The sequence below is a fragment of the Suillus paluster genome, assembly GCF_016628075.1.
Source record: "Suillus paluster strain FC165 chromosome Unknown EDB91scaffold_136, whole genome shotgun sequence".
In the NCBI taxonomy this organism is placed as follows: domain Eukaryota; kingdom Fungi; phylum Basidiomycota; class Agaricomycetes; order Boletales; family Suillaceae; genus Suillus; species Suillus paluster.
In genome coordinates, this window is record NW_024537696.1 from 57,700 (window position 1) to 77,714 (window position 20,015).

Genomic DNA, 20,015 nt, shown 5'->3' on the forward strand with positions numbered 1-20,015 from the left:
ATTGCGATCTCGGAGACTGATGCAATCAATGATTATATATAGCGCTACCAACACATAAGGAAAAAGAAGCCTTGCGAATGGATGTTATCCTACTTGTATTCAGGGCACCGCCACTGCTGGGGGTAAGCTCACAGGAACTGCACGCCATTTTCTTAGACAGTTGTCCTGCATCATAATCCGAAGGGCCGCCTGGCGCTTTGCATATGCTTCAAGGCCTTCTAACTCTGCAATGTCCAACCCAATCCTCCGGTTTGCCTGATCCTTCCACCACACCGCATGCCAGTTGAAGAATGTGCACATGCGCCGCATCTCCTCCTGGAGAAGCTCTACTTCTTCTGTCCAACGGTGTGTGCGCGCCCGAGATTTACACCACTCTACATGTAGCACTGTGTAATAGTGTTTTAGCTCGTATCGATCTAATGGACAATTTCTTACCATCAGCAAGAACGGTCTCTCCTTTCCTATCTCCAGTAGTGACACTGCGTGCCTTCCAAATCCACGATAAAGTTCGATTACCTTCGGATTGGCCTATGTGGCCATCAGACATTCCACGAACATGCTCAGGTTCTAGCTTTAGTAGATCATCTCTCCAGCTATGTTCCTGCAAAACATCGCCAAGGATAACTAGAGCAGTCCAGGCCCTACGGTACCACTCTGAATCTGTCTTGATGCTAAGCTCCACCTTAGCGAGAACTCCCACTGCATGTGTATTGGCCCATTGGCCATGCAATTGATTGTCTTTGAACTTGTATAAGTGGCTGCGCAGTCGGAGGTGTCGACGGAGGTCATCGAGAGCATCAAATGCTTGTGCCTGTCGCAGCTCCCATTCATATCTGCACAGACGCTCCTCACAAAATTCGTTTTGAAGCCCTTTTGAGCTGGGACGGCAACCACAGTTTGACCTCATAGGGTTTTTCTTCCCATGAGCTTACAGTACTAGCTGTATCGGATATGCGAACATGGACGACCATAGGCATGTATAACACCTGGACCTTGCACCATTGCTCAATCTTGCATTGTAGCGCATTGCTCCGTTCTTGCAATTTCATAAGCTGAAGGTCCGTTGGGTGAGCTCCCAAGGCAGCATACTCTCTTTCCAGCCGGCATCTAAAAAGCACTGAGATAAAGATACAAGCAACCGAAATATAAACTTACTGCTGGTCTTCGATTTCAATACCCGACAACACAAGAACACTTGGCGATACCTCCGTATGCAGTGAGTAGTTGAGGTCGTGTTCCAGGTCTTCTGCTTCCTTCTGCGAGAGACACAGTCGTACTGCTGCGAGAGACATGGCTGTGAAAGAATGAGAAACATAAGATCATCATAAAAAAACAAACGCACTTGTAGTTGTAACCTCAAAGGGATTTGTCTGTGATCTATCGGCTTCCCAGCCTTCAATAGCCAGCTTCCACTAAGTGACTTCCTCTGGTCGTTCTGCAACCAACGTGTCGTTGAAATCGTTAAAGTCAGCGAGGTGCTGATCATGCTGAGGTATGGCTGCCACAAGCTTTCAGAATAGACTGATGTCTTGACACCAAAATGTTAGTAAGAGGTTCCGATCACACAATGTAGGTTCCACTCACGAAAGTTGGTCACTTTCTTCCAGTTAAAATCTCCGAAGTGATCGTCGAGGGTGTCACGGCATGAGCCAGGGCCCATCTCCCGAGTGCTTGTTGCTACAGGATTGATATTGGCCCACCCGCGCTCTGGTGCCTCCCCATCAGTGCGTCCCATCCCTTTGATAAGGTTGTGTGAATATGTGACTTGGCAGAATGCGATGTGTGCAGGAAGATGGAATTTAGGAACAAGGAACACAAATTCTTTGGTACTGCGTTCAACATGCATTTGACATGGGTATGTAGCCATACAATCCCATAAATTCTTGCTCCATTGACATGCAATATCGTAGGACACGTTGAGTGTGACTACATCCTTCGAGTATTGCAGGGTAGAGAAGAATAAATAGTCCATATTGATGTACCTATAGTACGCGTTGAGTGGTGCAATAATTAGTAAAGCTCTCGCCTACCTCTTGCCCTTCTGGAGATCTCCAACGCCGCAAGGACACTTCATGTTGTGGCGTGAACAATCAACAGTGCTGGCCCCTGTTGCTGCCAAACCGCAAGAGTTTTTAGTCTCGGCCAAGTTTACAGTGTTATGGCTAGCACAGCTACTTTTCTGTATGACGAGTGGGTGAGCAAGTATGATATGGCTAAGATAGATGACCGCACCTCTTGTGGCTGCTTTCCAGTGTCATGGAGAAACTTCTTGAATGCCTTCTCTTCGACGAAGTACGCCCAGCCTTTGTTAAGACCAGGGTCGGCCTTGTTGGATGATACATTTTTGTGCACCAGTCGAAAATTAGCATCAATTGCAAGAAACAAGGAATATTTCCATCTAGATCGTTCCGTGAGTGAACACACCACATGGACTGGACCAACACATGACATACCTTTGCTCAAATGGTGTATCTTCCCAGCCACTCGGAAGATTCTTGCCTGGTTGAGGGCAAGCAGGACACAGCACTGCACATGCACCATGCTGCGTCGCCTCAACCCCGCCAGGGTCATGGCCTCACCCTGAATGTTTGAGGAGGGTGAGGTTTCGCCATTCCTTTACCATCTGTAAGAGAGCATTATAGCGATCCTGTAAGCTGTTGTAAGCCGTTATTAGGAATGAACGAGTCAAATCAAACCTTTGGTGGGTTAACGCCTGTGTTATTAGTCAAGCGCGCGAGTGTTTGCCAATACTCAAAAGTGGAAGCCTTCAATTCAAACAAAAGAATATGGAAGTGGTGGAGAAGTCGAAACATTGCGGTAGTCTTCGGTTCCAGTGTAGTTGCTGGGAACCAACACATGCGAAGGAGTTGTGTCGTACGAGATTGAGCCATTTGACACTCGCAGAAGTGGAGTGTAATATTGTGCACTCCATTGATATCGAGGACCACAAAGTCATTGTGAGCCGATGATGGGTTAGAGCAATGTTCACCAGGGGGGTGTCCAAGTTGAACTTGCAGCCCAAGATCCTGCAGGTCAGTGTCTTCAAAATGTTGGCCGTTCTAGTACTGTGCAGGACAATCAGGGATCAGGGTGAAGTAGTGAGCACTGCTTGTTCCCACCTACCTCAATTCTGTGGGTTGGATTTTCTATATGCCTTTCTACCGTGCATGCCTTGCAATAGAGCTCAGTACCAAGACAATCCTCACATCGAAATTCAGGGGCATTCGTGCATCCTGCAGAACTTCAACATGCTCCCTGAAGTAAGAAATCACTGCGACCCTCCAGACGGAGGAGTTCTAAAAGAAAATGATCCCGCTCCTCCATCCAAGTCAACAATGGGTGATCCTTCAAAAGAACACATCAGTAATTGTATCCAAGATAAATCATCTTTACTCACTCCTAAATGTCGATTCCGCCGTGAAACATTCACCTTGAGTGATGTTTCAGCCAAGTGTTCATTGTAGATGGCTGAGTCGTAGTCTTCGTTAGAGTCCAGAAGAGCCTCATAATCAAAGGCGACAGTATTAGAAGTATGGAAAGCAGATGATTGTGATGGCACAGTGAGAGAGCCTCGTGGAGCACCAAAATACTCTGTCTGAGTTGAGACCTGTGCCAGTCCCTTCACGGTGTAAGATCAATGTTTGTGAGTTGAGACTTGACTGTTTTCCGTATCCTCAGCCTGAGTAGAAGTCGTGTTTTGCATTTGCTGCTGAGATGCCTGATTTTTTGCATTGAGAACATACCAGTCACGCATAAGCTTGTTGAGCTCGCGGCGTCTTTTTCCCATGAGGACTACAGTGTTGAACAATGAAGACATCTACTATTGTAAGAACGGGGTGTTTGATCCCACAGAACCAATTCGCATATTATTATTAACAAAACAACATACCGCACAGGGATCACGTGATGTTCAACACTAGATACAAAGTACGTAGACTATAGTAATCACTTGCCAATGCTAAGCACTAATTGCCAATCAAGTGTCCCTTCATGAAGAGCTTCAAAATATGAGTCCTCACGTAAGTCCATCTTCTGGATCATTTCCTCGCATGCCTGGATGCGAAACTGTAAGATGCGAGTCACCGAACATATCCCCACTCGTAGTTGCTCAGTATAAGGACCCTCTAAGCTCCCGGCTGACGTGGATAAGTTATGTGCTTTCTCCAAGAGTTTGCGTACCTTGCAAACTTTGTTCTCGTATCCTGGCTTCAGTGAATCCCATCCTTCACGGTCAGCAGCACAGACAGTGTTCAATCCTTCAGACTCCAATCGTTGATACGGATTGGAACCTGGTTCATAACCAGCATTGAACCAGATATCATCCAGATGATTAAGGAGTTCGAGTGTCTCCTACAAACAGTGTATTAAAATTTGACAAATCGACCAAAAACGATTGACTCACATCTGAAGCTCCACCCTGGCGACGCCAGCGAGTGCGGGATTTGACACATTCTTGCTGCCGATTCCTGTCGATTGTGAGTTCAGTAGTGCATGCACAAAGAATACTGGACTTGCCTGGCATAGTGTTTTTTCTTGGATTTTAAACGAGCTTGATGGCACTGCTCAGTTGTGTTGTACTTGCATTTCCGGGTCATGCAAGGCGTCAACTGGAAATGTGTGAAAAGGCGTAGGTAAGCTTCTGCACTTGAGTTCAGTTCATGTAATGCCTCAGCCACCACTTCGGGACACATTAAATCGTAGCACATAAGTCTCATTAATTCTTTTGCAGCTGCAAATACAATAGTTTCAACAGTCTGATTTATATTTTGTGCATTCTGACAAGCGCAGGACATGTAAAATGAGCTATTGTATCAGAAATCTCCTGATATCACCATGTTATAGACTCGTGACCCACAAAATGCAAATAGAACTGAATTTCAATGAAAGCATATTGTACAAGTAAAAACATCGAGAGAAAAGATCACGACTTGACATTCAGGGCCTGGATTTGGAGGGCACTCATCCTCCCCATCAATTCTCTCAACATATATGTAAAATATGCGATGGAAATCTATGTATCAGTCCCCACAGGAACATCGCACAACTACGTCACAAAAGTTGCTCCCTCTCTCCTGTGTAGCTTCACCTTCTGTTGCAGATGCAACAGTGGTGGAAATTAGGGTGCTGGTGACTGGTATAGTGAATATATTAAATGGTAAACTCTGGGGGTAGCACTATGAAAATGTACCAGTAGCGTCTGACTTGGAGAGTGTGCCTGTTGCAGTGTGGCTCAATGCGATTGCTATCCCACAAGCATAGCAATGGAGGTGGTGTGCACGGAAAATGCATACCGGACATGCTTCATCTAGAGTCTGTGGACTTGGCAGCTCCTCCGAATCATGTCCCTCGTGTGCAGTAAATATGTCTATTGATCAAGAGTGTGATGAGCCAAGATTCAGATTAATTGAAATGTTGAACATACCATTTTGTTCACTAATTAACATCAATGCTCCTCCCAGCTCATGCAATGTGAATTCTGGGGGGTCATCATCATATCCCTGGTCTGCAGCAAAAAGTCTAATGAGCCATCAGATGAATTGTTGAAAATAAAATTTACCGCTTTGATCCCTAATTAACGTCAATGCCGCAGCCAGCTCATTTATGGTGAATGTTAATGGGGGTGGAAAACGGTGAGCTGTATCATTGTTCCTTGGGCTCTGCATTCCAAATGAGGTGGGTGGAGTGTGAGTAAAAAATAGCAGACGGCAGTAGTTACCGGGCGATTTCAACTCCGATCCAGTGAACACACTTGCTGATTGGTTGAAGGCGTGTGGTCAACATTAAATTTTCAGGCTTGGCTTGCGGTAATACTAGTAGGCCCGCACAAAACTTAAAATTACTCTGCTATTCAAAATAACGTGTACCTCAGCAAGGCAAGCGGTGACAATTGTGTCTTATTGAATGATTATTAATTCAGCCCAGATAACAGGATAAGGTGGCAGGAACAGTCTGGACCACACCTGAGCAAAAGGACTTCCTAGAGACGTACTACAGCAGGTTTCTGTTAGTGCAGCTACAGGCCAAAGTTTCCCAGTACTGGGATCCAATATACCTTGAATGGTTCAAAAGATGGCCTGAAGAGGATGTAGTGTTTAAAAATACTCCTGCCAGCGATTCCCGTACAGATGAGGAGAATAAAGTTCTGGGGGCAGCACTTCAGAAGCGGAGACAGGTAAGCACTGCCCTCATGATGCCCTCATTGATGATGTACATACTGATATGCTCAAAACAGCAAATAAGAACCTGGTTCAATTATAGGTCCCAATGAAGTGGTCATTCAGCTGTAAACTCAATGACTAAAGTCATCTAGAAAATGTTAACCAACAAAGCCAAAGGAACTAGGGTTGATACCCCTGCCGAGATCTTTTCGACCATTGCCTATAAGGAGGAAGTACAAGAGCAGGTTCAAGATGCCATTAAGTCTGGCAAGCTTGTGACTAAACAGGAAAAGTTGTCTGCTGTTCAAAAACTTACATGCGAAGCATATGAAGCCGCACCACCAGAAGTCCAAGCCTCGTGTGAGGAGAAGGTCCGAGAAGAGCACAAAGCGAAAGCTGCCTTTAATGTGCAAAATGAAAAATCCGCGCCTACCAATAAACAGTATGCAACGTAAGTTTCGGTTTTTGCCCATAAAACCAATTTCCCATCACTTATACATTATTACCAGGGCTCTCCAGGAGTGTACTGCTCCCATTGTGCAGTTCTTGCAAGTCATCAAGGACATGACGGGGTGGGAATGGACTGTTATTGGTGCTGGGCCTGACCCTCATCTTGGTGGCCAGCTAAATGCAATGAGGTGCGTCTCATATTTGCTCGCTCATTTTCAGAACGCTCAAGACTTCTTAGTTACCATACAGGAGTGAACGGAGATGGACTCAATTGGAAGCAAGCTACCCCAAAATTTGTCGAGAAGCATCTCAATCCATATATGGAATTTGTTGGAACGCTGTTTCATGAGTAATGTTTCCCATTGATGGTCGGTCATGCATACTCATTGGATTCAATAGCCGAACATATCAGAAAGTCTCGTGCCATTGACATCGTCACCCCACTCGCAAACAGTCTATCACCCACGACTTCATCTCCCTCAGGTGAAGGATCTGTGCATGCCCCCCTTACACTCTCAGACACCCTGTGAGGTGTCGACTTGTCTCAGATGCAGGGACTTCTGCCTTTCAGCGACCCCCTACGAAGTGCTGGTCATGCCTTTGACAGTTCCCGTCTTACCTTTGATAACCTAAGCGCTGGCCTTACCTTTGACAACGAAATGTCCACTGACTTCGGCACTGACGTCTCCATGTCCCTTAATCCCTATGACACCAGTTTTACCAGCACACCAGCATCTAACTATGATTTCATTTTACCTGCCTCCTCCTTGTCGTCCAGTGCAAATACACCGGCGTCCACTATGGGAGACGCAAGCGCTGGCCTTACCTTTGACAATCAAATACCTGCTTACCTTAGCACCAATATCTCTATGTCCCTTGATCCCTATGATGTCAGTGTAACCAGCACCCCAGCATCTAACTATGATTTCATTTTACCTGCCCACTCCTTATCATCTGGCACAACCATGCCAGCGTCCACTATGGGAGACTCATTGCCAGATCTCACCTTATCATCCAGTCCAATGCTGGAAACTCCCATTACATCATGGAGGAAACAGACATACAGTACATCTGCCTTCGCAACACCCCCTCGCCTTCACTTCCGCACTACATCCACTATTGCTACCACATCACTGCCTTGTGCCCCCTTCCCAGCATCAACGGAAGTTGAAGAGTACGACTTCGGTTCTTCTACATACCCCCCTGATCCTCCAGTGGTTCCAGCCACTGGAGCAGCTCTGGTTTTAGCACCGCCAGTAGTATCCTCTGCTAGTGGTTCCAGCAGTGCTGGGGACTTGGATTCTGCCTCTCTCACCCTCCACTGTTGAGGTTGCCCAGGTTTTGAAACAGTCGGCACTCCTCCCTTCTGATGTGGGTAGCGCATCGGGCTCTGCTGGCAGGCAAACGGTATCGCACGATAACCGTGCACTGGCATGTGGTCATCATGTTGTGTGAGCCGATGACATAGTTGTTCCTGCTGTTAGGAAGACGAAGTGTTTGGCACAGGCTGATAACATAGGCAACCATTCTCAAAGGAGGTTCGTGATTTTGGGTGTCTTATTATTTGCAAGTGCAAACACTAACTCAATTTCTAGGAAGAGAAAGGCTATGTGATACTACACTACATTTTGTGTTCCATCGATAATACTGAGTTGTCGTGATGTTTACATGTCTTGTGTTGTTGACATATTGAGAATATGAGCATATTTCTTGTTGAGACTTCGCGATTTGTGAGATGAAAGGCCGATTTTCAAGGCAGACAAGACATAAGCATGGAATTTTGCATAATCAGGCACGAGAGCAACCAGTTTTATTTTCAAAGCAGACAGGACACAGCGTGAAATTTTGCATCGAGAGCAGCCAGTCTTAACACCCAGGCAATACCAATACCTAGAGATGAATTGAAATTCTGCTGATGCGGCAGAGATCGACGAGGACTAGGCCATCAAAGGTACAGCGAATGTAAAATCTCGATCTTCTGCCAATTCGGGGTGCGGGGAACCAGGGGATATATGGCGTGTCCTGCTGAGGGTGTGCAAGAAGGGGGATGCGCTGAATTAGGCTAGCAGAGATCGACGAGGACTAGGCCGTCAAAGGTACAGCGAACGTAAAATCTTGATCTCCTGCCAATTCGGGGTGTGGGGAACCAGGGGATATACAGTATAGGACCGGTCCTTTAGCCACCCCTACTCCTTTAGCCACCTCAGGCAAAACTTCTCATTTGTTCATTTTTTCGTATCAACACCAAGTAATATATTGAAGATAAGGTCTCACCTGAGATTGTTGTAGTATACGATGAAGAATTTATGTCTGTGATGTTGTGTATGATATGAATTGGTTGTTTTTGCCTGCCTTTGTAGATTCTATTGAGGCCATAGTAGACCCATTGATTTTTTTCGGGAAATTCAGGCTGGTAGGATATGAAATATATACTTCAAACATCATTTCACCCTGCAACGGATATCTGATTGTCTCCTTCGTTCGTACTACAGAGTACATAGAAGTGAAACCAGATGATTTGTGAAAGTCTTATCTTAGCGAGTGCGTCACACACATCTGTCACACTAAGCACTTCCAAACTCGAGTCTCTAATTAAGACTGTGCAACATCACTTGCAGCTATGGTAGGACGAGCCAAATCTGATACAAAAAAAAGACAGATACAACGAGAAGAAAAAGACATGGTCATGGCCCAAGCAGTGGCCATTTACCAGGCTGAGCTTGCAAAGGGACCTACAGAGGAGAAAAAAGGACGACGAACAGTGTGCTGGGAAGTCGAGAAGGCATATCTTGATGAGACCGGAAAAGTTGTAAAACTCTGTGGTCAAACACTCCAAAATCTGGCAAAAGGTGGTAGGAGGCTCAGTGACTTCAATAGAGAGAAAAGTTAGCTCACTACAGAAGAGGCAGAGAGGGTGATAGAGTATTCCATTGAGACGGCACGTCGAGGATTCCCGCTGAGCCACAAATGACTCAAGGAACATGTTGACCAAATCCTGCGTGCTCGGCTTGGTGGCGACTTTCCTGAGATGGGTGTTGGCAAAAACTGGACAGACCAGTTTGTTGAGAAGCATTCAAACAGACTAGGTACCTATTATGCTCGAGGTCTTGATAGTGCTCGAGGTCATGCTGTCAATCCTGCCACAAAAGATGCATATTTCAGTCTTCTGCATGATACACTGTCAACAGGAGATAATGGCAAACCAATTGAGCCCCACTGCATTTGGGCATTTGACAAGTCCAGTTTCCAAGGAGCAGATGAGGGAAAGGAGTGAGTGATAGGTGCAAGCAGCACTCATACTGTGTATGAGCAGCAAAGCGGGAGCAAGGAGCTGACAACAGTCATTGTCAGTATATGTGCAGACGGAGAGACAGCACCACCTTGTGTTATCTTCAAAGGAAAAAGTTATCGCACAAACTGGTGCCAAGAAAACCCTGCAAATGCTTCGTAAGTAGTCCTCATCTGTCAACCTAACTATACTAAAATGACCTTTAGCCTTGGATATTCTGCAAAAGGATGGACTGACGGTGAGCTAGGAGTACTTTGGATCCAACACTTTGACGAGCACACTCGAGACAAAGCCAATGGCTCTGCATGGCTTCTCCTAGTTGATGGTCACTCATCTCACTACACACGTGCTTTCTTGGAATATGCCTGCGCACACAACATTCACGTATTGTGTTACCCATCCCACAGCACCCACATTTACCAGGGTCTCAATGTTGTTGTCTTCAGCCAGCTGAAAGCTTGCTGGGCAGAGGAGAAAGCTTGGTGGCAAAGGGAACGTGGCGAAGAGCTTTCAAAACAAAACTTTTTAGCTATCTATGGACATGCTCACAATCGTGCACTCACAACGGAACTTGTCAAAGCCGCATTTGAGAAGACAGGGGTTCACCCATTCAACCCAAATGTTGTTACAGAGGATGACATGGCACCAAGTCAAGAAACATCATGCCGCGGGCACATGCCACTCGTTCAGACAACACCAGTCCGCCTGGTGTCCCGATTGATTCGCAGGGCAACTGAAGTCATACCTGATACAGCACAACCTGAGTCGGGCTCGAACCAACTGTCATTCATTTCACTGCCCTTACCTTTGACACCTTCACCAGCACTGCAGGAATCTACACGAATGACGGTCAGTAGCTTGGCTACAACATCTGCAGCATTCCTATTTACTTTGAGTCCTGCCTGCTCAACATCCCAAATCCCCATGTGCATGCCACAGACAGTATCGCCGCTACAGTACAAACAGTACGGCTTAACCGGCCTGCCTATACCAACACAGAACACAAACTACAAGCTGCCTTGCAGGAATCAGAGCGACGTGAGGAAGAATCCAAGCGACAAATGATCGGCTTACAGGCAGCATCAGTCCTACAGATCAGATACTGTGACAAAATGCGTGGTCAGCTTGCAGCACAAGAAGACAAAGCAGGGAGGAAGAAGAGTACAAGGCTCGTTGGTGACGGCTTACCTTGTATGCTCACTGGCGATGTCTTCGTGGCACAGGTTATTACACATGAGAATGCCATGGAGGCAGAAGCCAGGGAAAAAGAGCTGAGGGCAAAGAGAAGGGCAGAACGTTCTGAAGAGCTCGCACATTGGAAAAGGGAGGAGATAGAGCGGAAAGAGTGGAACAAAGCAACAAGAGCGGTTTATGAGACACAGAAGGCTGAGTGGGAAGGAGAACGAGATTTAGCAAAGTTGGAGAAACGAAGGTCACAGTAGAATAAGCCAAAGATGGGGGCAATCGAGAAACCTGTGTTGAGGCCAGAGCGAGCTCAGGTCTATGAGAGTGAGCAGGAAGACGATGATGGGGAAGAAGGTGAGGATAATTGATTTGACGATGACTCGGAGTGTGTGTACTGTGTGCCATCCTTTGATCTTATCATTACCTTTTGGAGTTACAAATTTACGGTGTTTGTGTGATGTGACATCTAAATCGAGGTGGCTAAAGGACTAGTAAACTCGAAGATAACACTGTTTTCAATGATCTTGATACAACACACTCACATCGTCGTCGATAGCTCTCAATGTTTTTTCATGGCATTTAGATATATATTGAAGTATTACTGTCTATTACGATTTTCGAAAAACTGACCATCAGGAAATGTGCAGAGGGGCCTGGATGGCCTGGAGAGTCTGGCTCCAGGCTATCAGGCAACCAGATTCGAGCCTGGGTCCACATGAATCTGCCATGACCAGATTGGCATGACTGGTACCAGATCACCACCAGATAGCTTACAGGTCCTTGACAGATGGCTTACAGATCACAACCAGGCATGGAACAGACATGATGAAAGCACCAGAATTGATCACATTCATTAGCAAAAAATGTAGTATAATACTAGTGTAAGCGCTGGTCAAAGACACAAGGCACTTTGAAAATAATTAGACCAGTAAACTTGTGACTCGGTAAGACTCACTAGCCTAAGAATTCTCTTTGTCGTTGTCCGAGAGGGGAATGGCATTATGAACATCCATGGAATCGTCATCCGAGGCAACATGGACATGACGGACAAGAGAGTCTTCACCTACGAGCTCCCACATCCCATCCACAATCTGATCCCACTTTTTATCTGGGAGTTGAGCTGTCTGCAGGGAGTACTGCATAGCGACACTGCCCCATGCTGCATCGAAGGAGAGGTTTTTCATGGGCTGGGAAGGGAGACCGGCACGCTTCGCGTCCTTGGCAGCTTCTTTCGCAGAATCCCCATCTTTGTACAAAAATAGCACGCGGTGCGCCTGCAAAATGGAGGTTAGTAGGACTTTACTAGTAACCACTGAGAATTTCGAACTCACCGCAGCTGCACAAACCCCTAATGCACCTGCAGGTTTCCCAAATGCTTGAAACGATGTTCCACAATGCCTCGCATGTGCCGCAAGTAACTCCAGGAGCACGGGAGCCAACCACGATCCTTTCAGACCCTGTGGTGGCACCGTCATGGTGAGGACCAATAATGATTGTAAGTGACGCTGACATACCTCATGATCAGTGTAAATGAATGGCACGCGTTTTTGACCATCTATTTTTTGAGGCAGGCGATCTTGGACGAATTTGATACGAGCGTTGGTGTCAAGTCGATATTCTGCTTTTTTGAGTTTGCGTTCGAGAATCTTGATGGCATTTTTCCCAAGCATACTCCACCACTCATTCAGCCGGTCCGTTGCCTCAAAGCCGAAGTTATGGCATCAGCATTCGAGGCACCCAAACTAGTACACCGTGACATACCACTTTTTTGATAGCAGGACACTTCGCAACATCGATCTTGTTGTGCGCGAAGAGAACATCCCACAGTTCCTGCAGCTTGCCAGAGACCTCTGGGTGTTCATTCGTACCGAAGGGATCAGTAGTCGTCCCAGCCCAATTGATCAGCGCACAGATCAATCGAGCCCATATCTCATTGTCCTTCTTATCGACAAAAGGTAGGTCTTCAAGCTTTAACTTTTTGAGTGGCTTTGATTTATCTTCTGAGTGTCTTATTTCTTCCACCACAGCATCATCAGCTCCCTTTTGCGTCAATGTCAAGCCCATCTGAATACAACAGACTTGTCAGTAAACACTTGTGTAAGCAGCAGTTGGGTACATTAGCAGTGACTCCCGCTGACTTCGTTCCCGTGGCATCAATTTTCTTTGGCAGTTTGGGGTTGCTGCCCTTATGCTTTCGAGTCGCAGCCAGTGACTCTGGTGTCTCATCGTGGTCAAACTCTCCATCTCCGTCTTCTTCAAATGTCGGTGTGGTCGCACGACTCATAGTGCTGCGTGATGATGCACCCGACATTGAACGGGAACATGTCTCCGAGGCTGCAGGTACAAGTTCTTCATCCGAAACTCTAATCGAACTGTACCTCACCGATTTTGTTGTCATCCCCACGATTTTCTTCCAGTCAGCTTGCAAGTTGCTCGAATGTGCACCCTTCACACGTTTAGTCTGCGATGAACCACTAATTTTTGCTCAGTAAGTCAATCAGGAAAAATTCAATGCTGGTACTGACTGTTCAGCTGTGTCAGGTTCCTGTGATTCAGTCTCCTTGTGCTTCCTCGCCATGGTTCCTGCTGTTGCTGTGGTCTTCCTTGCCTTCATGATTTCTTCTCGTAAGAACCGTTTCTGAATAGGTAAGAGTCGTTGCATGTCCGATATCAATTTAAATCACATTTACTCACTTTCTCTTTTGATGCAGTGCGTTTCTTACCCTTCTGAGCCTTACGGACTTCTTCTTTGACACTACTACTGCCGTCATGCTCCTCAGGCTCGCCATCCTCGCTATCATCGCCAGTCTCCCCCTTGGAGCTTTGGATTCTCTTGATGTGTTCAATTCTTACTATGTAAATAAGTATGCAGATCATCATGCACATGAAATTGTGTTCTGAGTATACATGGTATATCTAAGCACGCAGCAATTTTTTCAGCTCTTCTAATTGAACCTTACATTCAGCATCACAGCGAGGTCACTCAGCATTCCAGCGTGCTTCAATGAGCCCTTCAAGGTAGTCAGCAGGGACTGTGAGAGTTTCAACTTGGGGGCTCGGGGATTCAGGTGTCTTTCGCTTGTTGAGTATTTCAAGATATTCGGGTGCTGTGCGCAGTGGTGAATGATATGGTCTGCTATTGGGAGATGAGAGGTAGAGCCTCGTACTGTATTTGAAAGGGTCGTTGGGATTGTTACAGAGTTTGAGACACCGGAAAAGATGACTGGTGAAAGGTAAGTCACAACATGGTGTTTTGAAGAACTCGGAGTTGACTCACAGTTTTTTTTTGCGAGGGGCATGTCCTTCTGTGTTGGGGCCTTCCTCGTCATCTGAGAGTATGCCTGATTTGGTTGGACTCGGAGTTGGGGGTTCAGAGCACAAGCTAGTAGTATACACATGCCAGTGTCAGTAGCCCTAGTAGTAATAGTATTAGTAGCCTAATAATGAATTTGCTTACCGTTTAACTCCAACATGTTTGGGTGTTGTAGGGATGGAATCACGAGCCGAAGATTCAAGTGACATTACGGAAAATGTATGGTACACTGGTATAGTATGAGTAAGAGGTCTACTACATCTTTTTTTGCTGCGGTTGATTCATCTGTCATGCGTGAGAATGAAATTCCTACCAGACGTTCAGGTTGTCCAGGTTGCTTCCAGGACGTTCAGGTGGTGACCAGGTGTTGACAGGCCTTTGCACATTTGCTGATGACATACTGTACAATGGGATGCAGTTTAAAATGTGGTGGCTAAAGGACCGGTCCTATACTGTATGGCATGTCCTGCCGAGGGCGTGCAAGAAGGGGGATGGGCTGAATTAGGCTAGGAACTGCACAAAGTGGGTTCCCGAATTGAGAAATGGTGCTGCGAATCATTACCGGCAGCGTTGTGCATGGTGGGAATCTATCATGCATAAGGATTCACCCATCAAGGACTAGAGACCACCATGCATAACCATGCAATTTCTTACCACACATGGTTATGCATAATTAGGACAGTATAGCCTGAAATACCTCGCGTGATCTCGTGGGGCCTTCTAATGTACACAAGTCTCGAGTGATCTAGTAAGACCTAGTATTCCCTTGCAAGCCTCAGCAGCCTCGCACGATCAACCTGCCTTGCACGCCCTCGAGAGGCCATCCTAGACACACTCTTGGAAGGCCATCCAAGACAGGGCTATTTCCTCGCGAGGCATCGCAGGCCTTCCAATATTCGCAAGGTCGTGTATGGTCCTGTTAGGCCATCCGAGACCTCGTCAGGTTTGGGCACTTTTGCTGATGTTTGACCTTGTTAGGATCCGAAGCTTACTCTTACTACCACCCATGGCCATTAATATGATTGAATACCACTAGTACTGGAGCTCGCGGCACAGTCTCTGCTTCTCGCTGTCAGCCGCGCTCAAATCAACAAACCAGCAAATGGTACAGCTCTCGCACACCAGCCGGCTCGCAATCAAACTTCAATGAACAGGACCATTCTTGCTCAAATTACATGCCAATGAGGATATTAACGAGGCCATCAAGCGGTACCGTGAATCACTTCGGGTAGGGCCGCAAGATCACCCCGAGCGTCATACAAAGCTTTTAATTCGAGCTCGGCGCTCTGCTCTCGTTTCGCGAACACTTGGAAGATCGAAGATGTTGAGGAGGCCATTGAGTTCTGCCAGGAAGCACTGGCGGTTTTTCCACCACTCCACCCCGACAGGAACTACTCCCACTTCAGGATACGCGAGGCATATATGTCTCGTTACCGAGTGCATCATAAACCTGTTGATTTATCGCTCGCAGTGGAGAACTTCAGACTAGCATCAAAGCATCTTACTCAAGGCTTTCCAGCCCGTATTCTTGAGGCGTATAATTGGACTGTCACAGCGGAGAGGTACAGTCATGCATCAAGTCTCTGCCGCTCTCTAAGCTCCGCCGCTATGTCGACGCATACAATATCCCCGTCAAAGGCCGTATCGACAAGAATGACCTCGTGGATTCCATCATTGCTGCAAAGTCTATCCCACTATATCCTTGTATCGCTGACTTCTTCCAGACACCATCAGACACCCGTCCTCCGCCCCCAACTCAGCAACAAACATCCACATCACCACCCGATTTCCCCCGTCCTGACGTTGAACCTCAGCCAGCATCATACACAACGTATACCCCCGAGCCCCCTATACGGCGCCAGACCACATCTGCGCGGCCCCCGTCTCCTCCACCTCCACCTCTACCACAAACGCCCCCTCGACCAGCGCCTCTTCCACTCCACGCCCATCTCCAGCAGCCAACGCTAGCCCGCCTCCTGCGCGTTCATCGACTTCACCTCGCTCGGCACATCAGCCCTCCACGCCACCCACGCCTCAACCCCCACCACCACTCTCTACCTTACTGGCAATGTCCCCATCATCCCTCTCGCGTTTACCTATCCACATGCTGAAACAAATACTGTTCGAGGCACGCGTATGCCTTCCCACTGATATCCTTGAGAAAGAAGAACTCGTGGCGCGCGTCGGTACTTGGCTGGATGAGGAGAGAGCGGCAGCGGAGGAAAGGGATAGGATAGAGAGGGAGGAGAGGGAACAAGAGGAATGGGGACGGCGGGATAGAGAGAGGGCAGCGGAAAGTTCAGCCGTGGAGGCAGACGCAGAAGACGCCCATGTGCATGGGCCAGAAGACCCTGCTGAGAATGTCGAGATGCATGACGAGTCCCAACACCATCATTCCCCATCTTCCTCATCACCTCAACCCAGTTCTCCTCCCAGGATGATATACACGGAACGTTCGGGTTTATGTGTGATATGTCAGGATCAGGAGGCAAATATCGCGATCGTGGATTGCGGGTGAGTATCTCTCATTTCTTATTACACGCACGGCTTTGGCTAACTCGCCCCTACAAACATTTGTCCACGTGCCGTACCTGCTCAGAACTAGTCCTCGCCTCATCTCGCGAGCGTCCGCTCTGTCGTACTCGCATCGTCACAGAGGCACGACTTTTACGGATATTCAAGACATAGGCATGGGGAACGACGAACTTTTTTGGTCATTGCACATGCACAGAGGCTGCAATTGTAGATCATGCCCAGCCATACACATGCTGTCCTAGTCTGTATTGCTTTTGCGTTGTTAAGATATAGAGATAAGTTCCGAGTGGGACTTACGCTCGTCTGTAACTAACAATCTAACATCATGAACTCATCTTGTCACGGTTGTGCTAATTTGCTACCATCTTAAGTTCAAGCCCAACCTGCCAGTCTGTCATCAATCTGCTCAGTTGATGAAATTCCTAGTGATATCCCTATCCATCCATCAGTCCGTCATGGTTCCGATAAGCTGATCCAGATTCCACCCGACCGCTGCTTGAGGCACCCCCAACCTCCGCCGACGCATTGATCATACACAACTTGCCATCTATGACAAAACAGTCCGTCCTGGCAGTCGGCCCACCTCTCCAGAACGACAATTATGTGGGATGTGCTGCCTTTTCTACTGATGAAAATTGCTGCTAGTACCGGTTGCGACGACATCAAAATGCTTATATGTGATGATGTGGGACGTCCATGTGATCCTAAAAGAAGCGGGCCTTGGTACTCAGGCCGCTCAGTCCAACTCGTATTGACTTGAATCTACTTTTTTGCGGCTGCGGACTTCACCACTTTGCTAATATTGTACACACTACGAAATACAATGGTTTCTATCTATAACTCACACTCGTTCCCTCATATCTCACCGACAATGAATCGAGATCGGGGGTGTTCTTACAAACCAGAAGTACAACATGATTGCAAGACGGCAAGATAATCAGATTACTGAGTCCGCGTCAGGAACCTCATTTGCCAGTCAGGCCTCTATGTCTTGTTTGCGGTGTTACGGATGGTGTTAGGAAATGGCTTACCATGGTCAATATCCAGGGGTGAATGTGGGGCTCGCCGGCGCAGCAGAATTGCCGAGCCTGCACAGAAAGCACATGAAAATAATGTTGTAATCGCGGTTTGAAGATCACTCACTTTCATTCCCTTCTATCTCACCAACAACGAATCGAATAGCGTCATGTCGGTCGTAGTTGAGGGTGTCCTTATATATCTCAAGTACAAGAACCTCGTACGTGTTAACGTTGGAGAACAGTATGATTGTTGTGGCCACGCTTGCCGGTGCCGCCAAGGTAATGTCGATAGTGGAAGGCGGCACAAGTCGACGTTAAAGGCAAACTGCAGGGGCCACTCCAAAACAAAGGGTCTCTCAAATACGTCGGATGGGGTATCAGTCTGTCTGCGAGATCAAGCGAATCTCGCCACTTTCCAGGCTTGCTATCAAGAGGTGATCAGGACCACAACAAACATTTATATCTGACATAGAAAATTCAGTGTTGGCTAAATGCGACAGCGTCCTCACTTGTGTTAGGCCTCTGGATGGGTTTCTGAGGTGTTATGGCTAGTGTTCTTAGCACATAGCATGTATGCGCAGCGAGGGGCCACCACGATCGAGAGTTCAATGCTCAGCACTAATTGCTCACACACTCGTACCTTGCACGATTTGACGGCAAGTCCATGAAATAAACGGCTATTCGACTCTGCTGTAAAAATCGACCTAGAAAGGACCGATCTCAAGCGGCGTGTGGATGGATCAGCTTATCGAGCTGGGCATGACTGATGGATTGATTCGGATGAGGACTCATCCGTCGGGATGTCGTCTATCGAGCGGATATATGACTCACTCCCCATGAGTTGAGTTAATGATGTTATTAGTTACAGATGAGCCTAAGTTCTACTTGGTACTTATCTCTATATCGTAACCACGCATAACAAATACCCACATGGAATGCAAATATGACTAGGTGATCCACATCACAGCCATTGTGCATGCGCGACAGCCTCTGTGACAATGCGAGCACTAGTTCCGAGCAGGTACAGCACATGGCCAAATGTCTGTATGCGTGAGTTAGTGAAAAGGCATACGTGTGACAAGTAAAACGTGCAGAGATACTCGCCCGCAATCTACGATCGCGATATTTGCCTCCTGATCCTGGCATATCATACATAGACCGAACGCTCCGTGAATGTCGTTTCGGGAGAAGAATTGGGCTGAGGCGATGACGAAAACGGCGAGGTATGTTGATGAGACTCGTCGTGCATCTCGACCTTCTAGGCAGGGTTTTCTGGGCCATGCACATGCATCATGATGCATGTGGGTGTTTTCTTGCTCGGCCTCTATGGCTGACCTTTCCGCCTCCCTCTATCTATCCTGCCGTTTCCATTCCTCTTGCTCCCTCTCTATCCTATCTTTTTCATATGATGCCGCTCTCTCCTCCAGTCGAGTACTAACACACGCCACGAGTTCTCTTTTCTCAAGTATATCGGTGGGCAGGCGCACGCGTGCCTCGAACAGTATTTGCTTCAGTTTGTGAATAGGTAAACACAAGAGGGACGTGGGGGGTACTGCAAGGAGGGGGGGCAGGGGTTGAGGCGTAGAGGGCTGAGGTGGCGAGCGGGGTGAAGTTGATGGGCACACATGAGGCGGGCAAGTGGTAGACGCTGGAGATGGGCGTGGAGTGGAAGGAGGCGCTGATCGAGGGGATGGTTGCGGCTGCGAGGCTGTCCTAAATTGTCGTTGTGATTGAGTTGGAGGGGGCGGAAACTATGTAGGAGGGCTCTGGCACTGTCTTGGGGACTCGGGGGAAATCAGGCGGTAGTGCAGATGTGTGTTGCTAAATCGGGTGTGGAGGTCGGGTGTGATAGTAGGATTCGTTCGATTGGGGAAAGGTGCCTGATAGCGTCTGGGAGAGTGGTCAGTGATAAAAGGATGCATAGCACCTGTGCAGAGATGATAGACTCCACGAGGTCATTCTTCTCGGTGGGACCTTCATTGTATTATGGATCAACATAGCGGCGGAGCTTGGAGAGCGGAACCCGAGCTGATACTTGCTGGATGCAGTTACTGAATACAATACTA

General features: G+C 47.4%; 6 protein-coding genes across 6 annotated transcripts; 3 read left to right on the plus strand and 3 right to left on the minus strand.

The window, feature by feature from the left end:
- Positions 1 to 99: 99 nt before the first annotated feature.
- EDB91DRAFT_1239993 (uncharacterized protein) lies at positions 100 to 3,324 on the minus strand (the record flags this gene model as incomplete). The annotated part of the gene is given in 13 exon segments (XM_041321939.1): positions 100 to 386; positions 436 to 833; positions 853 to 1,107; positions 1,156 to 1,294; positions 1,343 to 1,412; positions 1,443 to 1,498; positions 1,585 to 1,982; positions 2,031 to 2,179; positions 2,233 to 2,398; positions 2,454 to 2,551; positions 2,697 to 3,059; positions 3,124 to 3,233; positions 3,273 to 3,324. The coding sequence occupies 13 exon segments, from the start codon at positions 3,322 to 3,324 to the stop codon at positions 100 to 102; spliced, it is 2,541 nt and encodes an 846-aa protein (XP_041170377.1).
- A 2,344-nt stretch (positions 3,325 to 5,668) lies between these two features.
- EDB91DRAFT_1087556 (uncharacterized protein) lies at positions 5,669 to 6,961 on the plus strand (the record flags this gene model as incomplete). Its single annotated transcript, XM_041316239.1, has 6 exons — positions 5,669 to 5,684; positions 5,767 to 5,813; positions 5,930 to 6,172; positions 6,311 to 6,609; positions 6,668 to 6,796; positions 6,847 to 6,961. 6 exons carry the CDS (start codon positions 5,669 to 5,671, stop codon positions 6,959 to 6,961), a joined length of 849 nt encoding a protein of 282 aa, XP_041170378.1.
- A 3,925-nt stretch (positions 6,962 to 10,886) lies between these two features.
- On the plus strand, positions 10,887 to 11,339 carry EDB91DRAFT_1062943 (uncharacterized protein; the record flags this gene model as incomplete). The annotated part of the gene is made up of 1 exon (XM_041314576.1): positions 10,887 to 11,339. A coding segment is annotated over one exon (453 nt), but the record flags the coding sequence as incomplete, so codon positions are not given.
- A 702-nt stretch (positions 11,340 to 12,041) lies between these two features.
- EDB91DRAFT_1087559 (uncharacterized protein) lies at positions 12,042 to 14,604 on the minus strand (the record flags this gene model as incomplete). Its single annotated transcript, XM_041316240.1, has 10 exons — positions 12,042 to 12,356; positions 12,414 to 12,539; positions 12,597 to 12,782; positions 12,844 to 13,146; positions 13,199 to 13,556; positions 13,608 to 13,720; positions 13,777 to 13,934; positions 14,250 to 14,305; positions 14,360 to 14,464; positions 14,540 to 14,604. The coding sequence occupies 10 exons, from the start codon at positions 14,602 to 14,604 to the stop codon at positions 12,042 to 12,044; spliced, it is 1,785 nt and encodes a 594-aa protein (XP_041170380.1).
- Positions 14,605 to 15,025: 421 nt separating this feature from the next.
- On the plus strand, positions 15,026 to 17,334 carry EDB91DRAFT_1340100 (uncharacterized protein; the record flags this gene model as incomplete). Its single annotated transcript, XM_041325702.1, has 7 exons — positions 15,026 to 15,057; positions 15,169 to 15,338; positions 15,432 to 15,500; positions 15,550 to 15,832; positions 15,951 to 16,377; positions 16,410 to 16,909; positions 16,966 to 17,334. The coding sequence occupies 7 exons, from the start codon at positions 15,026 to 15,028 to the stop codon at positions 17,081 to 17,083; spliced, it is 1,599 nt and encodes a 532-aa protein (XP_041170381.1). The 3' UTR covers positions 17,084 to 17,334.
- Positions 17,335 to 18,541: 1,207 nt separating this feature from the next.
- EDB91DRAFT_1171310 (uncharacterized protein) lies at positions 18,542 to 19,112 on the minus strand (the record flags this gene model as incomplete). Its single annotated transcript, XM_041320209.1, has 3 exons — positions 18,542 to 18,712; positions 18,898 to 18,991; positions 19,054 to 19,112. Coding segments are annotated over 3 exons (171 nt in total), but the record flags the coding sequence as incomplete, so codon positions are not given.
- Between the last annotated feature and the right edge of the window lie 903 nt (positions 19,113 to 20,015).